The sequence below is a fragment of the Amblyomma mixtum genome, chromosome 2 (assembly GCF_055824585.1).
Source record: "Amblyomma mixtum isolate Tamu chromosome 2, ASM5582458v1, whole genome shotgun sequence".
NCBI lineage: Eukaryota > Metazoa > Arthropoda > Arachnida > Ixodida > Ixodidae > Amblyomma > Amblyomma mixtum.
The window spans coordinates 34,704,001-34,720,137 of record NC_143013.1 but is presented as its reverse complement, the minus strand read 5'-3'; the positions used below and the strand labels follow the sequence as shown (position 1 = coordinate 34,720,137).

General features: G+C 51.2%; 1 protein-coding gene and 2 pseudogenes across 1 annotated transcript; all 3 read right to left on the bottom strand.

The window, feature by feature from the left end:
- Positions 1-1,485: 1,485 nt before the first annotated feature.
- Positions 1,486-10,669, bottom strand: LOC149358954 (cyclin-dependent kinase 1 pseudogene; annotated as a pseudogene).
- LOC149358955 (kelch-like protein 10) lies at positions 2,090-3,784 on the bottom strand (annotated as a pseudogene).
- Positions 10,670-11,177: 508 nt separating the features above from the next.
- LOC149358953 (kelch-like protein 10) lies at positions 11,178-12,872 on the bottom strand. The gene has a single exon (XM_089568945.1). It carries the CDS (start codon positions 12,870-12,872, stop codon positions 11,178-11,180), a length of 1,695 nt encoding a protein of 564 aa, XP_089425071.1.
- Between the last annotated feature and the right edge of the window lie 3,265 nt (positions 12,873-16,137).

The window sequence follows — 16,137 nt, the reverse complement described above, 5'->3', positions numbered from 1 at the left end:
AGTGGTGTATAGTGCAGCCTTGCTTTCCAGCCCGTGGACCCGTTCGTTGCCAAGCTGTCCCTCGAATCCCGGAACACGGAGTGGTGTTAACGTGGCTCCGGAATCCCTCTAAATCTGCACGTGTCTGACGTCGAGCGCGGTGCTGTGCCTTCTTGGTGGACCAATAAGGCGCCTGAAGGCTTCAGTGCAGTTTGTCGTAATTTCAGCAGGGTTTGTTTGGGGCCCAGTTGGCTCATAATTTAAAAACGAGATTTTGTCGTGCAACACTTCAACACAGCGCCTGTCCAATATCTTTTCGTGTTCGTGGGTTGAAGTGTTGCGCTGCAAAATCCTGTTTTTACGCCTGTCAGTATGTGAATCTGTTCAGGATGGTCGGCTCCGCGACTAACCGCCGCGGTAGCTCAGTGGGCAAAGAGTGCGTGAGGGTATCTGGCTTGTTCGTAGCTGCTTCGGCACAGGTGGTGACTGTTACCTGGGCCTATTTCCACATTTCCATTTCACTTGTCTTTGAACTTTCTTCTACCCCCATGCGGCAGTGTTAATGGCCCAGCTGAGGCCAGTCGACGAACCCATTATACTTCTCTCTTGCGATGGTGGTCACGTGGTCGCGTACGCCCGGGTGCAGATGCGGACCGCACACACCAAAGGAGCGTGCCAATAACAGCTAAAACAGTAAAATTCAACGTTCAAAGCACTAGAGCCACACTTTTAACATATGCAACCTCCTCCCCCCAACCTTCCCCTCTCATACTGCCTCGTATCATTGTAGTGTCCGTTCGTTCGCGCAAGGCCGCAGGAAAGGGGTGTTATCATTTGTGCTCGTGACGCGAGAAGCGACCGTACTAATCTCGATTGATCACAACCATGCCGAGCTGCATCTACGTGTTTCCAGATTACTCTAGATGATCTCGACCTGTTATCTCGAAGTTTCCTTGCCGGCTTTAAATTGAACGATGCCGCGAGCAGCGGGCATTTGTAGTTCGACGACTGATGAGCACGTTTGTTGCTTACGCCGCCGCCGAGTGATTCAGTTCTTTTACCGGCGCAAGTCAGCCCAAATAAAGAGCTTCATTTGCAAGTTTTGCTGCTGTCTTCCTGACTGCTGGATTGCCGTCACTACAACGTGACAATATAGTGCATCACTGTGCAAGACAATCCAGCAAACTTCAAGTTTTTAGCCTTGTAAACTTCTTTTTAATCCTACGCGCAAGCTAGCAGAACACACCGTTTATTCACGCAAGCGCCATGTGAATTTAACACAAGCACGCCAACACATGCACACCTGTCCGAACACCCGTTTCGCACACATTCATTTTGAAGACATCACAAAAAAAAAGCGCTAACAGAATGCTACCTGTTCCCACGTTATAGGCTGTCCCCGCTCCGCCAAAACTCCATCCTCTTACGATGAACGTGAAGGTAAATAAGTGCTATCAGCCGGTAGGCAGTCCCCTCGCGAGTGGCCCAGGCGTGCCTATGCTTGTTCTAGTCGTTGATGTACCCATGCCCGATGGCTTCCTGTGCCGAAATCCTCTTTTTCGGGTAGTAGATAAGCATCCTAGTGAGCAGGTCGACACCGCTGCTTTCCAAGTCTGGCAGAAGGTCGGCTGAAACGCTCCCGCGCCACATGGGGAAGGTCGTCTTGTACACTGGAAGCTTCAGCACATCGGGCCATATCTCCGGCGTCGTCGGCGTGCCCAGAATGCGGAACATGCGAAATAGCTCGTCTATCTCGGAGTCTCCAGGGAAGAGCACCTTGCGGGTGGCCATCTCGAAGAAGATGCACCCAATGCTCCAGAGGTCGACGGGCGTCGAGTAGAACTGGGAGCCCAGGACGAAAAAATGCAGCCCTCCAGGGAAGGTTTTGAACTTAGCTATTAAATAAAGTTCAGTCTCTCTATCTCTCTGGTGATCTTTAATATACGGCAGCCATGGCTTGCAGCTGTTGTGCCCGGACAAAAAAAAATACCATGACTTTGACGACGAGAACCGAAAATGTAGGCGTTAAATGCATCATGGCGTTAAAAAAAATGTAAACGCTATATAGAACGTTTTAACTTATCATTGAATTTCTTGCTACTCAGAGCTTTCACAACACGGCGCAAGCAAATTTCGAGCCCATGTGGTTAGGCCTGTTGATGTAGTCCTTGGCATTAGGCAAGTTCCTTAGCACACAGGCCGAGTAAAACCACCGCGGAGGCGCGTAACCCGGAACCGCGTGCCACTTCCGGTCGTCGCCCGAGAAATACTCGAGGCAGCGCTTGTAGTCCTTCTGGTTGGCCTCGCCGATGGCGTAGATCTTGTCGTCCAGGACAACCGCCACGACCTTGTCCGTAAAGGTCTTGGTCTTGGAGCCCTTGGACCACTTGCCACTCTTTGGGTCGTAGATCTCGCAGATGTTCGCCTTGCACGATAGCCCACCCACAACGTAGATTTTGTCTCTGTACGTTACCAGGCTGTGGAAGACCCGTTCGGTTTTCATAGGAGCTAGAACAGTCCACCTGTCGGTCACGGGATCATACGCTTCTGCGGACCGAAGTAGATCTTCGGTGGACAAGCCGCCCACTATGTAGACACGTCCCGCACAAGAGGTGGCGCTGGCGCCGAGCCGAGGGTGGTTCATGCGACCAACAGTTCGCCACGAGTCCGTGACCGTGTCGTATTCATCGGCCGTGTCAAGCGCGACGATCCCGTTGGGTGAGCCGCCAATACAGTAAACGCGGTGATCGAGAATGGCTATGCCAAAGAACGCCCGCAGATGCTTCATGGGCGTGATGGGCAACCACTTTACGGAGACCGCTTCGAAACAGTAGCAGAACGGGCTCAGCTTGGCGATGTCGGCACCCATGACGTAGATTCTGTGTCCCACAGAGACGCACTGCAGGCCGAAGACTAGATCCTGCCTGAAGTCCGTTTGCACAGTGTTCCATTCGTTGGTCTTGTGGTCGTATACTTCCCAGGTGTTGCTCTTATATCCGCGGTGAATCCCGCCGTAGACGAACATGATATCAGCTGGCACTCGTTGCACGAATAAGCTGCGGCTTGGATTTAAAATGCGCGCCTCGTGTTCAGACTGCTGAATCCTGTGACAGCGCTTGACGATCGTCTTGCAGAGGGGATCGTTGGAGACGAGCGGGTTCCGCATGACAACCTTTCTCAAGTAGCTCCCCTTCATAAGACAGAGCCGGATGTGCGGAAGCAGCCTATTTAAGCACATTCTGCGCTCTTTAAGACACGCCGTGATCCAGAACACTGTGGCTTCCCAGACGACCTCTTCCTTGTGTACCTTGAGCTCGTCCGACGCCAACAAGCTCTCGAGGTTCTGCAGGCTCAGCCTGCGGAAGTCGCCTTTGTCCGCGTACACCCGCTCGAAATTGTCCAGCATGAAACGGAGCGCCTGCTTGTGTAATGGTTCCAGGTGAAAGAAGAGCGCCATTTCGAGGACCATGACGCAGTTCTCCACGTCCACGTTTCGCGACATGAACGCACAGCACTCACTGAGCAGGCCATGGACGAGCAACTGGTCCGCGGCGACGGTGAGGTCTTCGACATTGTCGGCCGTGATCGCTGCGTCGCCGACGCTCGCCTAATTCACGACGGCCTTCAGCGCCTCCTTGCTCACGCCGGGGATGAGGAAGTCACCTCGACTCGCCTGGGACAGCGGCCCGTTGAAGAGCGCGTCGAAGTACTCGCTGCAGGCGCTGAGGTTCTCCTTGAGCACGGCGAAGCACCCGCCATCGGAGGTTCGCAGAAGGGCCACTGAGGTCGGGACAGCATCGCTCATGACTCGAGTAGTCGACCCCGAGGGCTGCTCTGTACGGCGAGTTCTGGCGGTCAGTGTCTCCCGTTGCCTCTTTGTTTACCGCGACGGGCAGCAGGTCAGAATCCAAGTGCCGGAGCGGATGTGAGTCGAGGGATGAACTCGCCTTTGTCTCTTAGTGAACGCGCAGGCTGTGAAATCCAGAGGAGCGAGAATTTAGACGCGTCGTAAATAGAATTTAGTCTTGCTTCCCGGGGTCTCGCGGTGATCGCAGCGAGTGCGAAGGGTGGGGCCAAGGCGCAAAGCGCGCGCGAATGTCGGTGTTAGTGAAAGCAAAGAAGTTTGGCTTAATCTCAAATTTTGGGGGGCTGTTCTTGTGTAGGTGACGGAGTCATTAATTGAACGCGCTGCTGGCAGTCCCACCAGAATGCTGCAACAGTGGCTGCTTTAATTTTAGTAAAGTTGCGCTTGCTACATTCGCCGTTGTCTCTGCGCTGTTCCAGTTAAAAATTACGTCCCGACTGGCCGAACTTTCTGTTCTGCTGCAGCAAAAGATGCTGCGCTAGATTGTCTCCGTAAGATAGATCAGAACCCGTCTGAAACAGAAGCAGACTAATATTACTTACGAATAGTTTGCTATTATTTATCTCTTCTTCTTTTCTGTGTGATTATGAGTTCTCGCGTCGAGTGTCAAGAGCGTCGTTTTCTTCCTGCACACTTGTGTTTCTTTTGCATCTCCTGTTTGAATTTGTAGATGATGATGGTGAAAACATTTTTAATTATACCTAAAATTGGCGGTCGGCCTCGTATACCGGAAGGCAATTGGATCTTGCAGCTGCTCTTTCCCTTTCGGTCAGCTCCTGATGAATTTTCCGGTCTAAGCTGGACAGTAATTCCTCCCACAGCTCAATAGTTGGTTCTTCTATCCTTTCTGCTTCCGTGTTGTCTTGGCAGGCACAAACCATGTGGTATAGCTCCGCGTCTATGCCACAGTGTGCGCATTGTTACTGACATTCTTCTGGGTAGATTGTGTCGTCCTTTTTGGGGCTTGAGTTCCTGTTCAGTTCAAGTCATTTGTAGATTACTGCAGATTGGTTAATTATTAGATAACTGTTTTTCTTTCTATATTTCTTCTAAAACTCATTCTTAATATTAGGCTTTAAATTCTTCGCTGTCTGGTCAGTCGCCCTTGTGGGTATATATGCACCATCTTTTCAAGTGTACAGCAGCACTCTACCATCCGAGCAGTCTATACATTTCTTTCTGTGTTACATCAGCGCAGCTATCGCATCGTGCCGATCCCTTTAAAGAGAGCAAGCGATAAAGCCAAGCGGCAACCTTGAGAGTTTTCTCGGCGTGTGATCTTCGGCAGTGAAGAGCATACACGAATTGAAGCGTACCCGGGTGATGTGGAAAGGAGCGTGCAACTGTCTTGAACGGACGTCAAGCAAGGGGCAATATTGTGCCCTTAATTTAATTTACCTTGCAATCCAGCATCTGAGTGTCCACTTCGTTTTCATTTTGGTCGACCGTGCATGTACAAAGCTTAAAGGGTAATGCATGCCGCTACCAAAAGTTTTGTAATAACGAAGAGAAAGTTACAGTGAAACCGTAACTCAGGCAAGATTCCACAGAGTGATCAAACACCTCTAATGGGAATATATGTACAGGACACGAACGAGCGCAGAAATGAGAAAAGAAGAAAACTGTACGCAAGAGTGAACGAAAGGAAGTGAAACTGAACGAGTGACAAAGACACAGACCTCTAAGCATACGTTCGAGATGGAGTATCACGGATGTAAGTAACAAGTCAAAGAAACATTAACGCACGTGCAGTTTTTTTGCTGGACAGCTCGTTCACACTTTGGCAGGCACAATAAATTATTGTGTTGCTGTCACGACGGACATCACCGACCTTATGGACAAAAGGGTTTCAACGCACATGGAAACAACCACAATTTCTTCCAAGTAAGCTGCATTTTTATTTTCCCCACCTCACCACTTACAAAGGCAGTCGCCAGCGTCTGCAAAAAATACTTTCTTAAGCTAGGGTCTCGTAGTGATGCCCTTTTATGCTAAGTGAAATGGCCCATTGCCAGAGTCAGCAACAGAAATTATCTTCTTTACTTCGGACATATGTAGCTCACTCAGGCCACGAACTTGGTAGACAACTTAGTTTAGAAAATCACATAAAGCAAATATCGCAACTGCACCAAGACAGGATCTAAAAAGGCCCTGTCATATAACAGCGCCTCGGTTTTTACTGAAGTTTTTATCTTCCTGATTGCACATATATAGGTCGGGGTAAGCGGGAGGAAGGCGGTGACAAAAGGTATTTGAGGAACGCACTACCTTTTAAAAAAATCTTCTTTGCTAAATCCCCATTATCTTTTCATTTATATGTTTTCCATCTATTTTCGCGGGCTCTACACCAATCTCAGACCACTTCCCCACCTTGGGTACGTACCATATGAAATCATATCAAAAGCAACAGGTTGCTTTTTCAACCCATTTTCGCTTTGTGGTGCCAACTAGCAAAGCCAACCACCACAGCTACAGCTTACCGATCAAGTAATCATCTCTAACCACTCCAAATTTGATTCACAGCTTCACAACACCTATCTACCAATGCTTGCCAGCCTGTTCACCAAACCGCTCACCAGCAAATGAATCGATCGGGGCTGCCCGTTCACCTGTCATGTGGCCAGCGCTTATTTTACGCCACTGCTTTGAATGCCGCAAGACCTCTATGTGCGCCATCTTTCTGGGTCCTCATCATGCCGAGGCTTGCATCGTTTCCGACCCAACGCAGATTTTTTGGCACATGCCGCCTCAATGTCTCAATGCATCCGCTTGATGGCATGGACACTACGCCTGTTAAGCATTTCCACACACCGCTACACATCTGCGGCGCGCTTGTGACACTGCAGACCACGGCACATTGCCACAATGTGTTCAAGTGGGCTAGTTGGTACATATCTGAATGCAAACATGACAGACTTGCCATATATTCTCTGTGCTTTTTTATTCTGCTTAAGTAGCTCTGTTTGCATGCAACTAAGCAGCATGGTCATCATTCGAAGATTTGTTCCTAAAAAAAAACGGGCTTGCATCCTGTACATGTGCTCAGTTTTAACTTATGGTACGTAAAGTTCTCTTGAGCACCCTGCCTGAAAAAAAAAACTGGCTGTTAAGATACACCAATGGCTGGTCACAATACGACGAGCCCTCCCATTCGGCATTTGTCAGCAGCTTTCTTTACACCTCGAAACTTCTCCTTGACAAAGACCTCCAATTTTCGCGTCAGCCCCCGGCGTTTGAGGCCACCCTCAACTGCACGCGTTATTTGTATGCCTACCGCTTGTCTGTCCGAAAACTAGGTACCGAAAAGCTTGATGGTCGTCAAGTGAGGCACCAGAAAGCATTCACAGCGGCTGATGTTCCTGCGACCCCTGCCCGGCTACTTCAACTGGCCATCTACAGCCAGATGCGGCCACTGAAGGCCTGTAGTGTAGTCTGCCAACAGCCGTAACGCAACAACCTCGTTCTCTGGAATTGGAATACACATTCTTGTCTATAACATCGGATTTTTATCGTTGCGACTTGCCAGCGCTCTTCGCAACAACCTGCATGGTCGTCTTAGGACATGCGCGGAAACGGAAATAAATGATCGCCACAACGTACTCGGAATGCGTCCTCTGATCGTCTAAGCGGAAGGAAGCCACACCGCCACCCCCTAATTGCCAAGTCAGCGTTATGTAGTTGGGACCACCTCGCAAGCGACCCTCCACAAACGTTTAGCACTCCGAAAAGCATTTCTGAGTATCTTTAGCAGAAAAAGATCGCCCAGAGCTCATCCCCTCATGTGTTGAATGTCAATGCTTGGAAACGCTTGCCCGAATTCATTGGTTCACACCGTCCTTCCCGCTCGTCAGGCTACTCGCGCACCTAACGTCTTTGCTTCGCTTCGCGACCGCTAACTTTCAGGTCGTGGCGTTACTTGCGTTTGCACGCCGCGACCCAAGCTCGTACCTTGTGGCCATGCCAGTTTCCGAGTCCGCACCTCAGGGTCCTCACGAGCTAGTTTGCAAGCGGCGCCTCGTTGTTGCCTTGCGCGCTTTTGAAGCTCTGGTAAAAGATTATGGACGGATGAAAAACTTTATTTACATAAGAAAGAGGTTGCGCATTTTTTTTCTGGTCGGAGCCCTCAGTCCGAGGCACCGCTTGCGATGACGATGGATCAGGTGCAATTGATCAGTCTCTGTAGCTGGTTGCCCAACCCGCCCAAAGCCGCCTCCAAGGAATCAGGCGAGGGATTAGGGGTCTCGTCTACTCCACAAGGAGGGAAGGATCATTCCCGCTTTTGGTGGTAGAGGCCTGTAACGAACGCTCTTTCCCTGAGGCGTCAGAATCCTCAGGTTCCAAGCTGGTGGTCCAGCAGCGCCGCGTGCGTCTCGAGCGCGAGCGTTCTCAGGGCATCGTTCCGTATCGTCCATGACACTCGACTCGCAGCGACATACCTACCACGTATGCGCTTTGGGTTGTGCGACAATTGTAATAAAAATCTGCTACATGAACGGCTTCAGGCCGCAAAGGATGAGGGATGGGGGAATTATAAGTGGCCGGCTATGCATTCGTCTCGCATACGAAGCGCCACAATGCACCCAGTGCCTCTCTACGCCGCCATGACGGTGAAATCCGGTCTCCACGGTGCTGCGGACTGCTATTTTCAAGGCATGGGCACTATCACACGAAGTGACGTATCGTTACGGTCTCTTCATGCCTGCAGGCGAAGCACCTTAATGGTGGTGATGTTTCTAGATAGCAGTCACTGTTCTTGGTGCTGGATCGTTCTGCGCCCACGGCGCGCCTGCGGCGACAATGTTGTGTGTGTAGGCGTATGCAGATCGTTTCCGCATGGCAAAGCTTGCGTGGGAAACCCGCGGGTTGGGGGTCATCGCATTTACGAGTGTTTAAGAGAAGCTCCTTTCATCTTTGTTGATGGCGGCGTCACCCTTCTTCATCAAATTTTTCGGGAGCATGATCGGCGACGTCATGTCCCCGCGCTGTAAGCGGTGTATAGTGCAGCCTTGCTTTCAACCTCGTGGGCCCGTTCGTTGTCAAGGTGTCCCTCGTGTCCCGGAACACGGAGCGGTGTTACGTTGGCTCCGGAATCCCTCTAAAGCTGCACGTGTCTGATGTCGTGCGCGGTGCTGTGCCTTCTTGGTGGACCAATAAGGCGCCTGAAGTCTTCAGTGCAGTCTGTCGCAATTTCAGGAGGGTTTGTTTGGGGCCCAGTTGGCTCATAATTTAAAAACGCGATTTTGTCGCGCAACACTTCAACACAGCGCCTGTCCAATCTCTTTTCGTGTTCGTGGGTTGAAGTGTTGCGCTGCAAAATCCCGTTTTTACGCCTGTTAGTAAGTGAGTCTGTTGGCAGTTTCGTTCAGAATGGTCGGCTGCGCGATTGCCCGCCGCGGTGTCGCAGTGGGCAAAGAGTGCGTGAGGGTATCTGGTTTTTTCGTAGCTGCATCGGCACAGGTGGTGACTGTTCCCTGGAGCTATTTCCACATTTTCCTTTCACTTGTCTTTGAACTTTCTTCTACCCCCATGCGGCAGTGTTAATGGCTTGGTTGAGGCCAGTCGACGAACCCTTGATACTTCTCTCTTGTGATGGTGGTCACGTGGTCGCGTACTCCCGGGTACAGATGCGGACCGCACACACCAAACGATTGTGCCAATAACAACTAAAACAGTAAAATTCGACGTTCAAAGGACTAGAGCCCGACTTTTAACATGCGCAGCCTCCCCCCCAACCTTCCGCTCTCATTCCAGTCCGCTCTCATCAGTCCAGCAGGATTGATAGCATGTACAAATAAATATAGTGCTTCACTGTGCAAGACAAGCCAGCAAACTTCAGGTTTTTAGCCTTGTAAACTTCTTTTTAATTCTACACTGAAGCTAGCAGAACACGCCGTTGATTCACGCAAGCGCCACGTGAATTTAACACAAGCACGCCAACACATGCACACGAGTCCGAACACCCGTTTCGCACACATTCTTTTTGAAGACATCACAAAAAAAAAGCGCTAACAGAATGCTACCCGTTCCCACGTTATAGGCTATCCCCGCTCCACGAAAACTCCATGCTCTTACGATGAACGTGAAGGTAAAGGAGTGCTGTCAGCAGGTAGGCTCCCCTCCTGAGTGACCCAGGCTTGCCTATGCTTGCTCTAGTCGGTGATGTACCCATGCCTGATGGCTTCCTGTGCCGAAATCCTCCTTTTTCCGGTCGTAGATAAGCATCCTGGTGAGCAAGTCGACACCGCTGCTTTCCAAGTCTATCAGAAGGTCGGCTAACATGCTCCCACGCCACATGGGGAAAGTCGTCTTCTACGCTGGGAAGTTCACCGCATCAGGCCAAGTCTCCGGCGTCGGCGTGCCCAGAATGCGGAACATGCGAAACAGCTGGTCGATCTCGGAGTCGCCAGGGAAGAGCACCTTGCGGGTGGCCATCTCGAAGAAGATGCACCCAATTCTCCAGAGGTCGAAGGTCATCGAGTAGAACTGGGAGCCCAGGAGAACCTCAGGGGCCCGGTACCAAAGGGTCAGCACCTCGTGAGTAAGAACAGGGGTGGGTACGCCCACAGTGCGGGACAGGCCAAAGTCGGCCAGCTTGATCGTGCCCTTCAGATCGAGGAGCAGGTTTCGCGGCTTCAGGTCCCGGTGAATCATCCGCCGCTCGTGGCAAAACGGGATGGCAGCAATGATCTGTCGCACGTAGTTCTTAAGCACTTCACTGCTGAGCCTTTCGGACTTGGGCAGTTCGTCCAAGTACTTCCGGAGATCCATAGCAAAGTACTGAAGCACAAGGTAGATGCACTTGGAGTAGTTCTTGGAGTAGCGCATACGAACTTTTGTCATATCACAAAAGTTCGTTCCTCCTCCTTTTAGGCCAGTATATGTTCGCGCTCAGAAGACCACACAGTGCGAGATGTTGACAAATGTAATGCATTTCTGTATTAAGATGGCTCCTTTGTCCAATAGCCCTGTGGGGAACGCTTGAGGGCTGGCTCTTTGACTAAGAGGCCCTCCCGGGAAGGTTTTGAACATTGCTGCTCCTTTGTCCAATAGCCCTATGGGGAACGCTTGAGAGCTGGCTCTTTGACTAAGAAGCCCTCCCGGGAAGGTTTTGAACTTTGCTATTAAATAAAGTTCATTCTCTTTATCTCTCTGGTGATCTTTAATATACGTCCCATGGCTTACAGCTGTTGTGCCCGGAAAAAACAAAAAATACCATGACTTTGACGCCGAGAACCGCAAATGTAGGCGTTAAATGCATCATTGCGTTAAAAAAAAAGTAAACGCTATATAGAACGTTTTAACTTATCATTGAATTTCTTCCTACTCAGAGCTTTCACAACACGGCGCAAGCAAATTTCGAGCCCATGTGGTTAGGCCTGTTGATGTAGTCCTTGGCATTAGGCAAGTTCCTGAGCACACAGGCCGAGTAAAACCACCGCGGAGGCGTGTAACCCGGAACCGCGTGCCACTTCCGGTCGTCGCCCGAGAAATACTCGAGGCAGCGCTTGTAGTCCTTCTGGTTGGCCTCGCCGATGGCGTAGATCTTGTCGTCTAGGACAACCGCCACGACCTTGTCAGTAAAGCTCTTGGTCTTGGAGCCCTTGGACCACTTGCCACTCTTTGGGTCGTAGACCTCGCAGATGATCGCCTTGCACGATAGGCCACCCACCACGTAGATTTTGTCTCTGTACGTCACCAGACTGTGAAAGAGCCGTTCGGTCTTCATAGGAGCTACAACAGTCCACCTGTCGGTCACGGAATCACATGCTTCTGTGGACCGAAGTAGGTCTTTGGTGGACAAACCGCCCACTATGTAGACACGTCCCGCACAAGAGGTGGCGCTGGCGCCGAGCCGAGGGTGGTTCATGCTACCTACAGTTCGCCACGAGTCCGTGACCGTGTCGTATTCTTCGGCCGTGTCAAGCGTGACGATCCCGTTGGGCGAGCCGCCGATACAGTAAACGCAGTGATCGAGAACGGCTATGCCAAAGAACGCCCGCAGATGCTTCATGGGCGTTATGGGCAACCACTTTACGGAGACCGCGTCGAAACAGTAGCAGAACGGGCTCAGATTGGCGATGTCGGCACCCATGACGTAGATTCTGTGTCCCACAGAGACACACTGCAGGCCGAAGACTTGATCCTGCCTGAAGTCCGTTTCCACAGTGTTCCATTCGTTGGTCTTGTGGTCGTATACTTCCCAGGTGTTGCTCTTATATCCGCGGTGAACCCCGCCGTAGACGAACATGATATCAGCTGGCACTCGTTGCACGAATAAGCTGCGGCTCGGATTTAAAATGCGCGCGTTGTGTTCAGACTGCTGAATCCTGTGACAGCGCTTGACGATCGTCTTGCAGAGAGGGTTGTTGGCGACGAGCGAGTTCCGCATGACAACCTTTCTCAAGTAGCTTTCCTTCATAAGACAGAGTCGGATGTGCGGCAGCAGCCTGTTTAAGTACATTGTGCGCTCTTTAAGACTCGCCTTGATCCAGAACACGGTGACTTCCCAGACGACCTCTTCCCTCTGTACCTTGAGCTCGTCCGATGCCAACAAGCCCTCGAGGTTCTGAAGGCTCAACCTGTGGAAGTCGCCTTTGTCCGCATACACCCGCTCGAAATTGTCCAGCATGAAACGGAGCGCCTGCTTGTGTAATGGTTCCAGGTGAAAGAAGAGCGCCATCTCGAGGACCATGACGCAGTTCTCCACGTCAACGTTTCGCGACATGAACGCACAGCACTCACTGAGCAGACCTTTAATGAGCAACTGGTCCGCGGCGACGGTGAGGTCTTCGACATTGTCGGCCGTGATCGCCGCGTCGCCGACGCTCGCGTAATTCACGACGGCCTTCAGCGCCTCCTTGCTTACCCCGGGGATGAGGAAGTCACCTCGACTCGCCTGGGACAGCGGCCCGTTGAAGAGCGCGTCGAAGTACTCGCTGCAGGCGCTGAGGTTCTCCTTGAGCACGGCGAAGCACCCGCCATCGGAGGTTCGTAGAAGGGCCACTGGGGTCGGGGCAGCATCGCTCATGACTCGAGGAGTCGCGTCCGACGGCTGCTCTGTACGGCGAGTTCTGGCGGTCAGTGTCTCCCGTTGCCGCTTTGTTTACCGCGACGGGCAGCAGGTCAGAATCCAGGTGCCGGAGGAATGTGAGTCGAGGGATGAACTCGCCTTTGTCTCTTGGTGAACGCGCAGGCTGTGAAATCCAGATGAGCGAGAATTTAGACGCGTCGTAAATAGAATTTAGTCTTGCTTCCTGGGGTCTCGTGGTGATCGCAGCGAGTGCCAAGGGTGGGGCCAAGGCGCAAAGCGCGCGCGAATGTTGGTGTTAGTGAAAGCAAAGAAGTTTGGCGTAATCTCAAATTTTGGGGGGGTGTTCTTACATAGGTGACGGAGTCATTAAGCGAACGCGCTGCTGGCAGTCCCACCAGAATGCTGCAGCAGTCGCTGCTTTAATTTTATTAAAGTTGCGCTTGCTACATTCGCCTTTGTCGCTGCGGTGTTCCATTTAAAAATTACGTCCCGACTGGCTGAACTTTCCGTTCTCCTGCAGCAAAGGATGCTGCGCTAGATTTTCTCCGTAAGATAGATCTGAACCCGTCTGAAACAGAAGCAGACTGATATTACTTACGAATAGTTTGCTATTATTTGTCTCTTCTTTTTTGCGTGTGATTATGTGTCCTCGCGCCGAGTGTCAAGAGCGTCGTTTTCTTCCTGCACACTTGTGTTTCTTTTGCATCTCCTGTTTGAATTTGTAGATGATGATGATGAAAACATTTTTAATTATACCTAAAATTGGCGGTCGGCCTCGTATACCGGGAGGCCATTGAATCTTGCAGCTGCTCTTTCCCTTTCGGTGAGCTCCTGATGAATTTTCTGGTCGAAGCTGGACACCAATTCCTCCCACAGCTCAATAGTTCATTCTTCTATCCTTTCTGGAGGAGGAGGAGGATATAGAAGAGGAAAGGCAGGGAGGTTAACCGAAATAATAATCGGTTTGCTACCCTACACGGGGGGAAGGGGGTGAGGGGATGAAAAAAAGAAAGAGAAAGGAGAGTAACAGAAAATTGAAGTCACTATAAAACGTCACTGTTCGTTAAAGTCACAGCCTACCGTGCAGGCCAGAAGTTCTCAAGAAGCGGAGCAGTGCCTTGCAGGCCTTCTCCGCCGACGACCGCCGCGGCCAGGGGCCGAGAATCTTCATTTCCGTGAAAGGGCGTGTATCTAGGCGCTCCAGCGCACGGCTGAGAGACTGCCTTTCGGTGGTGTAGGCAGGGCAGTCACAAAGAATGTGGGTTATGGTCTCGTCTTGCCCGCAGATGGAACATGCAGGACTATCAGCCATATCGATTAAGAATGAGTAGTGATTGGTGAACGCTACACCAAGCCAGAGGCGACACAACAAAGTTTCTTCTCGTCGTGGTAGGCCTGATGGTAGCCGGAGCTTCAGGTCTGGGTCCAAGGATTGTAAACGGGAATTGCAAAATTGGCCGGAATTCCACGCGGCAAGCGTGATGTCTCGCGCAAGTGCGCGAAGCCTGCTCGCTGCATCCGATCTCGAAATGGGGATCGATACAAAATCGCCGTCGTCGTGCGCAGTTCGCGCGACCTCATCCGCGCGGTGATTACCTGCTATGCCGCTGTGCCCCGGTAGCCATTGGTAGATAATATCATGCCCTTTGTTGATGGCAGAGTGATGTAGCTGTCGAATTTCTGCGACCAGTTGTTCATGGGCTCCACGGCGAAGAGCAGCTTGTAAGCCTTGGAGGGCAGCTTTCGAATCGGTGAAAATAGACCACCGCTGAGGGCGCTGCTGACTGATGCATTCAATGGCGACACGAAGAGCGGTGAGTTCTGCACCCGTCGAAGAAGTGCGGTGACCTGTCCTAACTCTAATTTCTGTAGTGCTTGCGGGTATGACGACGGAGCCAGAAGAAGATATAGGGTTCACTGAGCCGTCGGTGTAAACGTGCACCCGGTTTGCATGGTGCTCATGTAAATATTCAAGGGTGACTTGTTGTAGTTCTGTCGGCGATAAGTCTATCTTCTTCCTGATGCCAGGTATCGAAAGAAGCACACGGGGATTATGCAGGCTCCAAAGTGGCGAGGATGGTCTAGAGGCAGGTGTAAACTGGGACGGCACAATGGCGGGATGTGCGTCAATGACGTCTGTAAACGATGTGCGCGGCCTGGTAATAGGAAGACTGGCAAGATGGTGAGAGGGAACCCGCGAAATGTGCCGGAAATGTGCCCTCAGTGCGTCAACTGTTAAGTAGGTAGGGATTGGATGCTCCTGGGCGATAAGTACAGATGCGGCCGTAGAGGCACATTTTGGCAATCCTAGGCAAGTCCGGAGAGCTTGAGCTTGAGCGCTCTGCAGACTTCGTATGTTTGTTTTTCGAATATTTCCAAGTACAGGGAGGCTGTAGCGAAGAAATCCCATGAATAAGGCGTTGTAGAGCTGCATCATCGACCGCACCGACAATCCCCACGACTTTCCCCCAAGAAAGGCGAGAACGTGAGAAATCGCTGTCAGTCTCTTTTTCATGTATGAGATATGAGGGGTCCATGATAGATTTCGGTCGATGATTACTCCCAGAAACCGATGGCTCTTTACGTAGGGTATTGCTGTGCCGTTTATGCATACGGTATAAGGAGACATGTTCTTTCGTGTAAAGGCAACCAGCGAGCACTTTTCGGTTGAAATCTGTAGGCCTTGCTGGCGAAGGTAGGCAGCAAGAATACTTGACGCCTTTTGAAGTCTCGCTCGAACTTGTGGGCGCGTAACTCCAGATGCCCAGATACAGATGTCATCCGCATATATTGAGAGTTGCGCCGACTGTGGTAGTATATCGACAAGCCCGACAAGTGTAAGGTTGAACAGCGTTGGGCTGAGCACTCCACCCTGCGGGACTCCACGGGAAGTGAAATGAGAAGATGTTGGGCCTTCCTCTGTCTGCACAAAGAGAGATCTGTTTGATAAATAACTACGTATCCAGCAGAATACGCGGCCACCAAGCTCGGCAGTTTCCAGAGCATCCAAAATAGCCTGGTGGGTTGCATTGTCGTATGCACCCTTTACATCCAGGAACAACGCCGCGGTCAAGCGCTTCAAATATTTTTAGCGCTGGACGGATGACACTAGGTCGACCACGCTGTCGACTGAAGAGCGTCCACGTCGAAACCCGGACATTATATCCGGATATATGCGGTAGCGCGCTCCAGGTACCACACAATGCGTGTAAGTACCATCCTTTCCAGTACTTTGCCAACACAACTAGCCAGCGCAATTGGA